We start from the raw sequence: 15,060 nt of genomic DNA, 5'->3' as shown, positions 1-15,060 counted from the left end.
GGCACCAGGTCCAGATATTTATCCAAGAGAGATTATAGAACTAGAAGAACAGATAACCCCATACTTTTACAAAATGTTCTAAAATACAGCCAATGAAAGAAAGGCGCCACAAGGATGGAAACTAGGCAATGTTCCTCCATTCTACAAGAAGGGACCAAAAGAAGAACCTGGCAACTACAGACCTGTATCTAACTTCAGTGCCTTGCAAATTTTTTTAATCTATTTTAATAGATTCAATAGTAGAACATATGGAGAAAAACAATCTTCTGATAGACAGCCAACATGGTTTTAGACAGAAAGAGATCATGTGTGACAAATCTTTTGGATTTTTTTCTACATGTTTAGCATTTATAACAAAAGCAGGGCAATACACATCATATAAGTAGACTTTCAAAAGGCTTTTGACAAAATTCCTCTTAAAAAATTAATGGTCAAAACTAGAGCACTAAGCATCATTGACGAGACAGCTGAATGGATCGAGGATTGGTTAATAAACAGAAAAGAGTTCTAATCAATAGAGAAGCTTCAGAGTGGGCAGTTGTTACAAGTGGAGTACCTTAAGGATTTGTCCTTGGACCATTACTATTTCTAATCTATATTAACAACATAGATTTAAGATTAACTAGTAAGATAGCCAAATTTGCTGACAATACTAAAGTAGGCATAAATTCTGTGAACTCAGAAGACGTAGAAGCCTTAAGAGAGGATCTAATGAAGCTAGGACAATGGTCTAGAAAATGGCAAATGCCTTTCAACTGGGAAATGTAAAGTCATGCATATAGCTTATTAGTAACCCACAATCAGATTACTTACTGCTGGGTAATGAAATAGAAAGTGTGGACCAGGAGAAAGATTTTGGTATTATTATCAGCAAGGATTTGAAGTTAACCAAACAGAGCGTAAAAGCTGAAAAGAAAGCACAAAAACTAATAGTCTACATAAAGAGACAATTCAAATACAGAAACAAATACTTTAAGAATCACTAGTAAGACCCCATCTAGAATACGGAGTCCAATTCTGGCCTCCAAGTATTCAGAAGGATATAGATAGACTGGAAGCAGTACAAGCTAGGGCCACCAAACTAGTTCTAACCTTACGGTGATTTGGATATAGATGGAGAATGGAACGTTTGAACTTATTCAATCTACAAACTCAAATAACAAATGTAGATTACAACAATCTATTCACGCTTAGCACAAATCAGTCCAGAGATAACGGATGCAAACTGGAATTAAGAAAAGTCAACACCACTCAAATACATTCATGTATGTGAGAATACAGTACTGTCTCATTAATAGGTTATCACTTTTAACAATCTACTTTATGGTTGTCTAAGTTATGAAACAACTGTAATACACCTGAATAACTAAATGAATCCCACCTCTAGGCTAACCTCACCATGGTTAGAATTAACCAGCAACAATTAAAGAATATTCAGTTTGGGATTCAACTAACGTTACGCCAGTAAACTAAATGCATTTACAAATAAGTGTACTGTAATATTATTTACCATTGTAAACTGTCAGACACCCTCCAATGAGATTACTATATTGTAGTCTAACCATAGTTATAAATGCCACACACTTAACCTTTCCTTATATTTTATAGGTAACTGATATGTGGAACTCATCTGATTAATGTAATTATAGTTACAAGATTGGTGCCAGAAATTAAAAACTAAAATCTGAAACCCTCTAGACTGTCTGTCATAGGTTCTGAAAGACAAGCTACTAATATTAATTTTCAAAGACATTAGAATGTTAATTCTTATTATTGCAAAACTAATAGTTCTGTCATTGACTAGGCCTAGATTGGATATGGTTAAATTGTTAGTTCATTTTTTAAGATAAGAAACATTCAATTTCAACAATTAAGGGATTTAGACCCATGCATGATAATGTGCTCAAGCATAGTGAAATATTTCTGTCCCTTTCAGGTATTATAGTACAGTGATACCTCTACATACGATCTTGATTCGTTCCAGAAACTGCTTTGTATGTTAAAACGATCGTATGTTGGAGCAAATATTCCCATAAGAATACACTGTAATTTGTTTAATTCGTTACTCAGCCTAAAAACCCATGATAACTCCTTAATAAATTGCTACACATAATTACACATAACATTAATACAATTGAATAATACAGAAATATCTAAAAAAGAATAGTAATAAAGAAATAATAAATAAAAAAGGGGTTTTTATTAACACTTTACCTTAGAGACAGGCCAGCGCAGGTGTAGGAATTGCTACGCAGGAGGAGACGGAAGATCAGCGAGGAGGTAGAGACGGCGACTGCGATAACGTACCGTAACTTACTGTAACTTACACTACGTGAACTTTAACCTAACTTAGCTTATTTTTTTTTTTTTCATTTTTATAATTTATATTTTTTTTTACATTTTTTTTCTTTTATATTTTTAATTTGCATTACTTTCACTCGATTCGGTCTTACTTTTCTTTGCTTCACTTTCTTTCTCTTCATCATGATCACTAGACTGCTTCGTAGATTTTTTAAAGAAACTATCGAGAGAAAGTTGCTTGGTACAGCTTTTGAGAATTTTTCTGAAATGTGTTAAACAAACATCTTCGAACTGCGCAACTACACGGCAAATCTGAAGTTTCTGTGGGTGATGCTTATCGATGAAATCAACCACGTGTTGATGATATGCCAACATCTGTTTTTTTTCAGCCGAACTTGAGATGTGACCTACCTCCTCGATCTCCTCCGACTCACTCAACTGCGCTTGGAACTCATCATACTGCATAGCTTGCAGCTCCTTGAGTTCCTCGGTGGTGAGCTCTTCATGATGCTCATCAACGAGTTCGGTGATGTCATCCTCATCGACCTCCAGACCCATGGACTTGCCAAGGGATACAATCTCTTTGACGTCTTCCTCGACGGTAAGCACAGGTCCAGGCTCGGGGCCAAAACCTTCGAAATCTCTGGGAGCAACAGCATCAGGCCAAAGCTTTTTCCTAGCTGAATTCAGTGTCCGACGAGTTACTCCCTCCCAAGCCTGATCTATGATCTTTAAGCAGTGCACGATATTGAAATGGCTCCTCCAAAATTCACGCAAAGTTAAGTTGGTGCTTTGTGTGACTTTAATGCACTGCTTAAATAAGTGCTTGGTGTAGAGCTTCTTGAAATTAGAGATGACTTGCTGGTCCATGGGCTGGAGTATAGGGGTGGTATTCGGTGGAAGATACAATACTTGGATGAATTTGTACTCGTCGATGATATCATCTTCGAGTCCTGGGGGGTGAGCGGGTGCATTATCCAAACAAGGCAATCAAAGGCAAATTCCTCTCCTGAAGGTACTTCTTGACAGCAGGGCCGAAAACTAGGTTTACCTATTCCACAAAGATATGCCTAGTGACCCAAGCCTTAGAATTAGCACGCCACAAAACATGCAGCATGCCTTTATTAATTCTATGTGCTTTAAATGCCCTAGGGTTTTCAGAATGGTAAGCCAATAATGGCTTCATTTTGCAGTCCCCGCTGGCGTTGGCACAAAGGGCAAGAGTCAACCGATCCTTCATAGGCTTATGTCCAGGCATTTTCTTCTCTTCGTCGGTAATGTATGTTCGACTAGGCATCTTTTTCCAAAACAGACCGGTTTCATCACAGTTGAAAACCTGCTGCTCTACGTAGCCTTCCTCCTCCACTATCTTTTCGAACTTTTTCACAAAATCATTAGCAGCCTTGGTGTCCGAACTTGTAGCCTCTCCATGCCGAACAACTGAAGGAATCCCAGTCCGTTTCCTAAATTTCTCGAACCAACCTCGAGACGCCTTGAATTCCTCCGTCGTAGGATCGGTTGAACTCTCCCCCGCATCCCCCCCAGAGCCCGCCGCCTTCAAGTCACAATAGGTAGCGCTGGCCTTCTCACAAATGATCGTTTCAGTGATCGTATCGCCAACAATTTCCTTGTGATTTATCCAGATTAACAAAAGGCGTTCCATCTCTTCCAGGGTAAGGCTACGTTTAGAAATAATGGTGATCCCCTTTGATGGTTTGACTGCTTTAATGGCTACCTTCTGTTTTATGATCGTCGAGATCGTAGACATATTCCGGCCATATTGTTTAGCCAGATCGCTAACACGCACACCTCGCTCATGTTTTTCTATTATTTCTTGTTTTAGTTCTAATGAAAGCCTTGACTTCTTCCTTTTCTCACCACTACTACTTCCTGAACCGAAACTAAGCTTTTTAGGACCCATGATTATACGTAAAGTCAAAAATGAAACATGAGAAAAGGAAGATAAAAACACTGTTAATAATGGAGAAAATAGAGAACAACCACACGATGCGCACGAGATGAGAGGACTGATCAAGGCGACGCTCGATTGGCGTCCCTCCGATGTGCTGCTGTCTACCGGCGTAAACAAGAAACTACGATCGACGCTTCGAGAAAATTCTACGCGTATGATCTACGTCGTATGTTGGAGCAAGATTTCGGGTGTCGAGACGAAAATTTGATCAAATTTTACTTCGTATGTTGTAAAATTTGTTTGTAAAGACAATCGTATGTAGAGGTTCCACTGTAGTTGTATTATATAATTGATTATTGAAAGGCCTACAGTAGTAATGTCAGGTTTCTGTAATTTTCCCCGTTGACAATAGCTTTGGCTAAACATGTAAGTGAACTACAAGCATAATTTGTCAAGGTAGGCTTTGGGGAACACAAGATGACTTTGTCTTTTACTTTCCCTCTGAACCAAAAATTATTTAAGGCTAAGAGTCAGCCTCAATTCATGACATCCCTTCACTAAGATAGGTGAAAGTAGTTCAACGTAAGTTTTCTTTGTTCAGTAAGAGCCATACTGTTGTATTTGGACAAAACAAAATGTAATAGAAATAAGAATCTGTAATTTGTTCTATGGGATTAGGGTCCTTAATCACCTGTTAACCGTAGTTAAAATTTAGTCACGGAAGCTCACAAGGAATTAAATCCTAAATTTATAGAAGGCTTAAAAGTGCAGGTAGTATACATCATATTAGGAGTGCAGGTACTTTGCATACTTTTTGTGGTGTCTTTCTTTGGGAAGCGTTTTAATATTAGTTCATTGGAATCTTTTGTAGTATCTTTCCTTGGGAAATGTTATAGTATCAGTTCAATGGCATACCAAGTTGGATTTTGGCAAACATTATTTTAAAGAAGCATGATTTGCTTATGAAGACTCTAGGCCCTATAGTCCCATAGTGGTGGCAGGGAACGTGGCATAACTAATTTTGAGTTCAGTTATTTTACTACATTCTTGTCTATGAAAATATGGAGTTGTATTTGATATTCAACTTATAATCAATTAGATATATCATCTAGATCAAAAGAAACATTTAGAGACATCAACAATCAGGTATTTTAAAATTCTTCAGTGAATAATTTGGAGTCCTGTCTTTCAAAACATTTTAATTGGTTTGTCGGACACAGTTATCTAAACAAGTACAGTAATCTACACCAGATTAATAATTCTTAACCTTTTATAACTTATACCCTATACTTGAAATTATCCCTCTGTTTCCTTCAATTCTGCCCCAACAACAGTGTGGGAATCAGCAATATGAACATCAAGGAAGGTTTATAGAAATAAACAGAATTTAAATAACAAAACTTCTTATATCTATACTTACTTGGTGTTCATATTTCATATACATACCCACCCTCCTCCTCACCGACTCTTGGTGTCAAAAGGTGAAGATAATTTTGACTTTGAAACGAGAGAGAGAGAGAGAGAGAGAGAGAGAGAGAGAGAGAGAGAGAGAGAGAGAGAGAGAGATTCTGCTTCTTACCACTTACTACTAAAAAGTTTCATTCTTTTGTTAAGGGCATTTATTTATTGAAGGAAAAAAAGAATGGGAAAATTTTAAAATTCAAAACTTATATGGATAAGTGTCAATTAAGCCTTACATCTGGAGACAAAACAATATGAGCATCAGATGAGTATAGAAATAAGAAATGTTATTATCAGAATTCTATTTATCTTCTCTGCTATTTTCATTCATAAATCACTCAGGTTTATATATTCTTACATTCTTTCAGCCATCTCAAACTATGATTGAACTCTGGATGGATTTTTACAACACTGTCCAACATCAAGATGCTGAAGAAATTAATACCATCCCAACCAGCGTTGATGCAGCTTCTGCCCTGTTACTAAGGAAGCAAAACACTATGGCAATTTTAGAAAACATAAAATTTTCTTGGAATCTCTTGGAACAAGTAAGAAAGTTCTTTTTTTTTTAATGATTCTTTTAATTGCTTGATCCCATGGAAAAGTATTGCATTATTTATTGACATTAGTTGGGGTCTGTGGATGCAAGATTGTTTATATCATAACTGTAAATAGCCTTCACTTACTGTAACTGACTTTCAGTAGTAGTAGTAGTAGTAGTAGTAGTAGTAGTAGTTTTTGTTGTTGTAAAAGTAAGATGTTACAAGGCATAGAGATCCAACAGGAAAAGTAGCCCAGTGCAGAAAGGATATACTAGAGAAATAATGAATAAACTGTATATCAGAAGCAATATAAAAAAGAAATATATTCTATTTTAAGATCAGTAACAATGTTAAAATAGGTCTGCCATTATTGAGTGAAAACTGCAAAATATAGAACTTATTAGAATAATTTTATAGTTTATGGTAATAGAAAAGCTCTGTATCTTATATGTAAATTAAAAATTCCCTTTTTATAGATGAGCTTTAGCATCAGGGCTGTGGTAGTCCCGTGGAGATGCCCCTAACCCAGCCCCACTCACAGCCAGATAGTTGCTCCGACACTAAATACAAACCCTCTTTCTCTTTATTAGAGATATACTTTTGGCAAAGCTGGAAGAATAGCCATGGGACTTTTAGCAAGGTATAACTACCCCACCGCTAGTTAGCATGGGAGTAGCCAGCCATCCCCCTCACACACACACCTGTTTTGTGTCATCACTTTTTTCTTTTCGCTCAGCCAAGAGCAGATGTTGTCTCTCTGCCTCCCAATTCCAACTGCCTTAGGCTAATAAGTGTATTTGCTTTCTCTTTTCAGGAGTGACTGTTTTTCTTCTTTAGCTGTCATGCATATGTGACCAGGACCTGAGGGGCGGTCCTGCAGCACCATTCGTGTCCTCAGTTTAGACCAACCCTCACTCGTGTCCAGCCTGCCGAGGATGACCTTGTTCGCAGGATGACACCTGCGAGGAATGCCGGGAGTAGTCTTCCTCCCAGTGGGAGAGATTTGGACGGCAGCGTAAGAAGAAGTCGGGTCTTCCTCGAAGTTAAAGAAACCTCGAACTTCTTTACCCCCCCCCCCTAGTCTCTTCCCGAAGCTCCTGCTTGCTCAGCTTTCTCCGGGGACCAGTTGAAACAAAGTGTTGACCATTTAATACCAGGACAACCCCGGCAACCCCAAGGTTCTAAAGACGCCCTCACATCCCCTAGCGAAGCTGTGACGTCCTTTTCATGTGATGATATTTTGCAGGTTTGGCATTTCCTGGTGTTGCTGGTCCCCTGTCAAAGGATCTCTTGTCGAGCTACTGCTTTTGGGAGCTGAGAATAATGCACACCAGTTTCTTCATAGGTAGAGTTGTAACCCCCCGCCAAGGAGTGCCATATGTTATACGCCCAAAGATCTCCTTGCTTCTACTGCCAACAACGTTCGCTCTTCACAGGACTATTAGTAGTCGTTTGAGGACAGAGGTTACAGTGTTAGTGCAGGTGGACTGGCCTTTCATTTTCTTCATCTTCCCCAATCTTGGGGCATAGCAAATGAAGCTCCTGTCAGCTGGAATTCTTCGAGTGTAGGTAAGCCCCATGTCACTTGTAGATAGAATATATATTTATATATTTCCTGTTACATCCCTGATATTCTCATGAGGGGCAGTTGGTACATTTGGTCTCAGTGTGTATATTCACAAACCTATTGATTATACATAGCCTGTGACAATCATAGATACATTCTTACACTCATAGTAAGTTTTGCATGAGCCATGAACCTGCTGATTTTGCCAGGCTGCTGGTTTATGAGGTGTAAAGATGCTCATCCCTCGCATTATCATGCTTGGATGCAGAGATCCCGGGGCAAAAGTTTCAGCCAGTGGAGGATAAAGTACTTCCTTCCTCTGAAGAATGACTCTCCGGTGTAAAGAACGTAAGATTTATTTGTTCCGTAACTGAAATACAAACCACGCTATTTAATATGGGTTATTACTTTCGGCGTAGCTGAAATGACGAGCCATTAGAATTGGGTAGGGAGGGTACCCTGCTCTCTCTTCCCCCCCCCCCCCACACACACACACACCTATGCTGAGCTCACTTTGCTCTCGGCTCGGGTGGTAGTCGGACATGTCCGCTCTCACCCTCGCCTCTTTGACAGCCATTAATGCTTTTGTCTTTTTACATACTTTTTCTTATTCTTGTAATATATATATATAAACATTCTGAATGTTTATGTATATAATTGTGTATAGAAATGTAGTAAGTTTTCTTTTCAGTGTTTGTGCTGTGTGTGTGATGTACGACAACGTCTCTTGCGTAGTGCAAGGCCACCACAGTTCCACTTTGTGGGGAACGACTTCTCCCTCTCTGGTCCATTGGTCTTCCCTTTGGCATATATCCGTTAACTCGGCTGCCGCTGGGGAATCGTCATCGCCTGGACTCTCTTCATTCATCTACTATCTTCACTTTTCCTCTTTTCCTACGGGAAACTTGGATTCTCAGCGAAGGGGGTGTGGCCTTTTTTTAGATTGACTACGGTCTCTCTCTACTCGAGGTCATTCCCCTTTACTACGTACTATTACGGAAGCTCCTTTCCCGTTGCGGGTTAAGTTGCTATTCCGTTTGTCTCAATTATTTTTAGTGAAATCTAACTGTATTTTAACTTTTCAGCTTTCTCCGTGGGGAACACTTCCCTTCTGGGGGTCAGTGGTTCTCACTTTTAGTGAATATTCTTAGATGATTTAGAAAATTAATTCTGTTATAATTCTACTTTTTTTTTTATTACAGTTACTCCGCCCCCCCCCCCCCTTCTCCTGTGGATGTCATCTGGGGAAGGTGGGCGCATACTATATTCTTATTTTATGTTTTTCCCTCGGGGTTCCTCTTCGGAGTTGCTCCCTAGGGAATTTCTATTAGAATAATTATTTAATTTTATTTTCCCAGTTAACTATGCAGTTTTTCTTCGTTCGACTAAAGAGTGCCAACGAAGCAGAGTTGTCCTGTTCATGCCTGGGGAATCTGCTGTCGCTGCCGTCCCTCAGAGGAAGTTGTCATGGGCATTATCCCTTCTCTTAGAAGTACTCCCGCGACAACATGCCAGCACTTCAGATCATCTTAGATCACTAAAGGAGGTTCGCCTCCAGGGGTTGGACAACTTCCCTTCCGAGGGAGGTTTCCTCCCCAGGTGTGAGGTTTTCTCCCTTCGGAGGGAGAACTTCCCATACCTTAATAAATTCATCGCCTTCAACTACCGTTGCTGCTCTTCGGCCAGACTTTTCTCCCCCCATGCTGAGTTTCTCTTCCTTCAGAGGTGGAGCACAGTCTTGGCAAGTCTCTTCTACGAAGTGTTCACCTCTCTCGTTCGCGAGAGATGCCACTCATAGAGATTCCTCTTTGGAGGATCGTTCCTGATAAGGTCAGCTTGCTGATCCAACGGCCCTATGGGGTGTCACCAAGAGTGTCTTCTTGTCTCTTCTACGAAGTGTCACCTCTCTTGTTCGCGAGAGAGACCACTCATAGAGACTCCTCTTCGGAGAATCGCTACTGATAAGGTCAGCTTGCTGATCCAACGGCCCTAAGGGGCTTCATCACGAGTGTCTTCAAGTCTCTTCTACGAAGTGCACCTCTCTCGTTCGCGGGAAAGGTCTCTCATAGAGACTCCGCCTTGGAGGATCAAGCAGAACTTCCAGTGACCTCTACCTTGTGCTGCAACGTGGTCCATTGGACTTCGGTTAACACGGACCTTTTACGGTCCCATCGGTGGATGCTGGCCCTTCTAAAGGGCACATCCCAGTTCCTGATCGTCCTGCCAGCTGACCTACCGATCTACCAGCGCAACCTTGCGCTGCATCGAAGGACTTCGGTCCTGGACTCTAAAGCAGACCTGCTTACGGTCCTCATTGGGGGATGCCCGCCCTTTTTTTAAGGACACATCCCAGTTCCTGATCATCCTGCCAGCTGACCCTTCAACCTACTGGCGCGTAAAGCGCGCGCGCTTGCCGATCTTCTTACGCGCGCAAGCGCCAACGATCGTCCGCGCGTGGGTACCGATGGTTTCCTGCGCGCGCACCGCTACCTTCGCGCGCGTGCCAACATTTTGGCCCGCACGGGCTCTTCATTCTGATCCTGCACGTCAATCTGATTCCTGCGCACTCTATGAAGTCTCGCCCGCGTGCGTGAGCGCTCCAGCAGTCTCCCGCGTGCGAGCCTCAGGTATTCCCCATCGCGCCAGCGCAATTGCCAATACCCTCCCACGCGCGAGGCTGCCAGACAACGCGTGGTAGTGGCGCCATCACTGCAAATCCCCCCCTCCCCCCCCGCAAGCACAGGACAGCCCGCTTGCCGGTAGGGGGAAGGTTCCAGAAAGGTCCAGGGACATTTCTTCCTTATCCTCTTTCTTCTTACAGGCGACTCCCCCTCCAGAGGGAGTGTCTGACAGCGCAGCCGTCAGCCGGCAGCCCTGGTTTGGGGCTCTAATCAGAGCGGTAGCACAGGCTTTCAAGCCTCTTCTCTCTGAGTTGGGCCACAAATCCTTGGCTGCATCTACTCTCCTGAAGAGGAAAAGAGGAGTTTCGGACGCGGTAACTTCTCCGAGGACGAAGCTGTCTCCTCGTAAGTCTTCGAGGCAGGCACCCTCCCCCCTCAGACTTTTCTCCCTCCCCTTCGGACGAAGATTTCCCGTCCTCAGGAGAGTCACGTGAGGTGAGACGTTCCCCCATCACACCATTGAGGGAAACCCCACCCTAATATCATCGTGGGCACACAGGATTGGCATCCGTCTCCTCCGTTAACTCGATGACTGGCTGATCCTAGCAGATTCGGAGTCATCCCTTCTTCGACACCGAGACAAACTTCTAGGACTTTGCCAGGATCTGGGGATCATGGTAAATCTCGAGAAGTCCCCTCTGCTTCCCACTCAAAGACTGGTTTACCTAGGCATGATTATAGACACCAATCTCCACAAAGCCTTCCCATCAGACGACAGGATAGCAAGGCTGAGAAGGGTCGCAAGCCCTTTCCTCAGTCGAGAAGAGCTTCCAACCCAATCGTGGTTACGTCTCATTGGTCACCTTTCATCCTTGGCTCGTCTAGTTCCCAACGATCGCCTCAGGATGAGATCTCTCCAGTGGCGGCTTAAGTCCCGGTGGAATCAAGGTTGCGATTCCCCATACATCATGATCCCTATGGGTCCTGCGGAACGGACGGACCTCCAGTGGTGGGTAACAGACGAAAACCTACGAAGAGGAGTAGATCTTCTCGTCCTTCCCCGGATATAATAGTGTTTTCGGACGCCACATTCTGTACCACAGGACCTCAGGCCTGTGGTCAGAATCAGAAAAGTGCCTCCATATAAATCGTCTAGAGATGAAGGCCGGTTTGTTGGCCCTTCAGCAGTTCCAACAATACCTGGCAGGTCACTCTGTGGTGGTAATAAGCGACAACACCACAGTAGTGGCTTACATCAACAAGCAAGGAGGTACCTTTTCGAAGCAGCTATCCTATCTTGCAGTAGAGATACTGAGATGGACTGAAGTCTGCTCGATTCTACTATTGGCGCGTTTCATTCCAGACAAGAGGAATGTGCTCGCCGACAATCTGAGCAGAGCGTCTCGGATAGTGAGTATCGAGTGGTCTTTGTGTCATCTAGTAGCCAACAAAGTCCTGACTTTGTGGGGTTCCCCGACTGTGGATCTGTTCGCGACAGCGCTGATCTTCAAGATTCCACTGTACTTCCCCCCAGTCCCGGATCCCAAGGCGCTCTGGCAAGATGCCTCCCAACAACAGGGGGACGACATCAATGTGTACGCCTTTCCCCCATTCTGTCTGATGAGGAGGGTACTCAACAAGACCAGAATATCAGTCAATTTTTCAATGACCCTCATAGCTCTGCTATGGCATCACGCGGAATGGTTTCCGGACCTTCTGCAATTCCTAACGGAACTTCCGAGAGAATTCCTTCCACGACACGATCTACTCAGACAACCACATGCCAGCATCTTCTACAAAGCCGTAGCTTCACTACGACTTCACGCCTGGTGACTATCTAGCATCTCCTCGCTGAGAGAGGAATTTTCGCAACAAGTTGCGATTAGGATGTCTAGACATCTGCGGAAATCATCCGCATCTGTCTACCAGGCAAAGTGGAAAGTCTTCTGTGGTTGGTGTCTTGGAGGGGGTTATCTCTCCACTCGATGCCACTATTCCAGCAATAGCGGAGTTCCTCGTGTATTTGCGGGAAGAAAAGGCGCCTTTCAGTCTTGTCGGTGAAAGGTTATCGCTCGGCCTTAAGTCTAGCCTTAGGCTCAAAGGAATTATCTTTTCTTCCTCGCTGGAACTTTCCCTACTCATACGAGGTTATGAACTTACCTGCCTTCAGTCGGATGTGAGACCTCCTCCATGGAACGTGGTTCGGGTTCTCAGGTCTCGTAAGAGACCTCAATATGAACCATTACGCCAGGCTTCAGATCGCCACCTAACTTGGGAAACGGTGTTCTTACTAGCTTTGGCTTCGGCCAAGCGAGTCAGTGAACTTCATGGTCTCTCATATGACATCGCCCATGCAAGGGTATGGGGGTAAGGTAACGTTTAAACTCGTCCCTGAGTTTGGTGCTAAGACTCAAAATCAGGGGGTGCTGGGCGCTCCGTTCGACTCCTTCCGGATTAGAGTCTCCGTTCTGTAACAGATGTCCCAGACCTTCTCCTACTGTGCCCAGTAAAGAGTTTGAGGTTATATCTCAGAACGGCTACAGTCCGTCCCCACCAGGTGCAAGCATTGTTAGCACTGGGAGGATTAAGAGGAGGGTCACCAAGAACACCATCTCGGCATGGATTCGTAGGGTGATCCATCTGTCCCTGAATCCAGACCCTCCTCCATCATATCACCCTAGAGCACATGATGTCGGGTGTAGCTACGTCCCTGGCCTTCAAGAGAAATTTCTCAGTGACGCAGGTCCTTCAAGCTGGGGTGTGGAAGCATCAGACGACCTTCACAGCCCACTACCTGCACGACGTGACCCACAGCAGGCTCGATACATTTTCTATCGGTCCTGTGGTCGCTGCACAACAGCTGGTTTAAAATCTCAGGCTCCTTAATGGACAAGTAGCAGAAGGTTGAAGGCATTGTTACCTGATCATAGTCTGCATGAATGAAAAGATTTGTCTGGCCCTTACTCTTTTCTTCATCCTCCCCTCTCTTGGGGAAATCAGCATCCTGGGTTCTCTGCCCAGCTGACCTCAAACTACTGCAGGTAAACCATGTTTCCTTGTGTTCCGAGTATTAAGATAATACTGTCACGTCCCCATACCCTGACGAGGTGGTATTGGGAGAGTCCTAGCCTAAAGTTTCCTTCTAAGGGACTACAGGTCAACTTCCCAGGACGAGTCACACTTCAGACCTTCACACAGCTTACGTAGGCTGCAGCCCTTGCGCAGCAAGGTTCTAGCGAGGTGCAGGGACTCTTTATTGTTGAGTGCTGACACACTCAGATACTGAGTCCCCGGGCAAAGCCAAAAGCCTGCACTGGCTGGGACTTACCACCCTTCCTAAGGGTTTGTATTTCAGTTACGGAAAAAATGACACATTCGTTGGTAATTTGTATTTTTCCTAAATATACAAACCTTAGCTATTTAATCAAACTTGCCCACCAGCCCTATCCCCCGTGAAGTCCTACCTCTAAGCAAAGTGAGCTCAGCACAGGTGTGTGGGGGGGGGGTTAGCAGGCTACCCTCCCTACCCCCTGCTAACTAGCGGTGGGGTAGTAAACCCTCGTTAAAATTCTAATGGCTCGTCATTTCAGCTACGCCGAAAGTAATAACCCATATTAAATAGCTAAGGTTTGTATCGTTAGGAAAAATACAAATTACTTATGAATTTGTTATATTTCATGTAGGAACAAATGGCAAATTTGGATGTAATTTATATTTTTTCAAACAATACAAATTGTAGTTCTTTACACATACTTTACCCACCATCACCTAATCCCCAGGAGAAAGTCCCACGTGCAGTCAAAGTGAAGAAGGTTAAAACCATAGTGATTGTTCTCATCTCATTAAATGTTTATACTGTATAGCCGTGTGCCGGCTTGCACTGATTTCTTCTCCTTTGTAAAGAACTACAGGTTTGTATTGTTAGGAAAAGTACAAATTACTTCCAAAAAATGTCAAATTGCATGTTAATTCTAGAGAAATAGACAGTGTAACATAATATGTAGGAATTGGTATTATAACTTTGTTTGTAAATATTTGAAATTGTGTGGTTTTTCAGGTTGGTGATGATGATCTAGAACCACAAGAGTTGTACCATCTCCTGAACTGTAACCTTAGGTTGCTTAATAGAGAGACTGAAGAATTTAAGGTATAGTATTCAGTATCTTAGTTAAAAGCAAAACAGTAACAATATCAAACCTCAAATAGGGTGCATCCAAATAGCGCTCTTATTTTATTTATGCTCTAACAGTTAGTAGGCATAGTTAGCCAAGTGCTGATTACATACTGATAACAAAAAAAAAAGTTAATGCTGGGTCAGACTTTCAAGATAATTGACTTTACAGGAGGAAATCTATTTGTATGCTGTAAATTTAATTTCTTTCCAACTGCATAGAGAATTTCTGCCATACACGTAGAGGATTGGCATGCTGATTTGATCATGATTGGCGTGAACTTTAACGTGTATGGTGGGGTAAACAGGACAAACCCGGTGCGACTAGCCTGTCCTCTCATCCTGTCAGCATGTTTGACCGGACAGGTCAATCCCGTTGCGATAGGCAGTATGGCCCGCCAGTCTCGTGCGTGTGTGGGCACGGTCTAGCTTGCTGACGGGGTTGACTCGCTTATTTTGACTCGTACAGTATTGCGTACGTCGTC

General features: G+C 43.0%; 1 protein-coding gene across 1 annotated transcript in view; it reads left to right on the top strand.

The window, feature by feature from the left end:
* The window catches only part of LOC137615270 (protein mono-ADP-ribosyltransferase PARP3-like), a 352,885-nt gene that overhangs the window by 276,572 nt on the left and 61,253 nt on the right, over window positions 1-15,060 (top strand). Inside the window, exons 8-9 of the mRNA XM_068344998.1 lie at window positions 6,043-6,222; window positions 14,462-14,551. Of these exons, the coding sequence (XP_068201099.1) occupies window positions 6,043-6,222; window positions 14,462-14,551 (270 nt within the window). The remainder of the gene's footprint in view (window positions 1-6,042; window positions 6,223-14,461; window positions 14,552-15,060) is intronic.

This window comes from Palaemon carinicauda, chromosome 21 (genome assembly GCF_036898095.1).
Source record: "Palaemon carinicauda isolate YSFRI2023 chromosome 21, ASM3689809v2, whole genome shotgun sequence".
NCBI classification, from domain to species: domain Eukaryota; kingdom Metazoa; phylum Arthropoda; class Malacostraca; order Decapoda; family Palaemonidae; genus Palaemon; species Palaemon carinicauda.
This window is presented reverse-complemented; position numbering and strand designations above follow the sequence as displayed.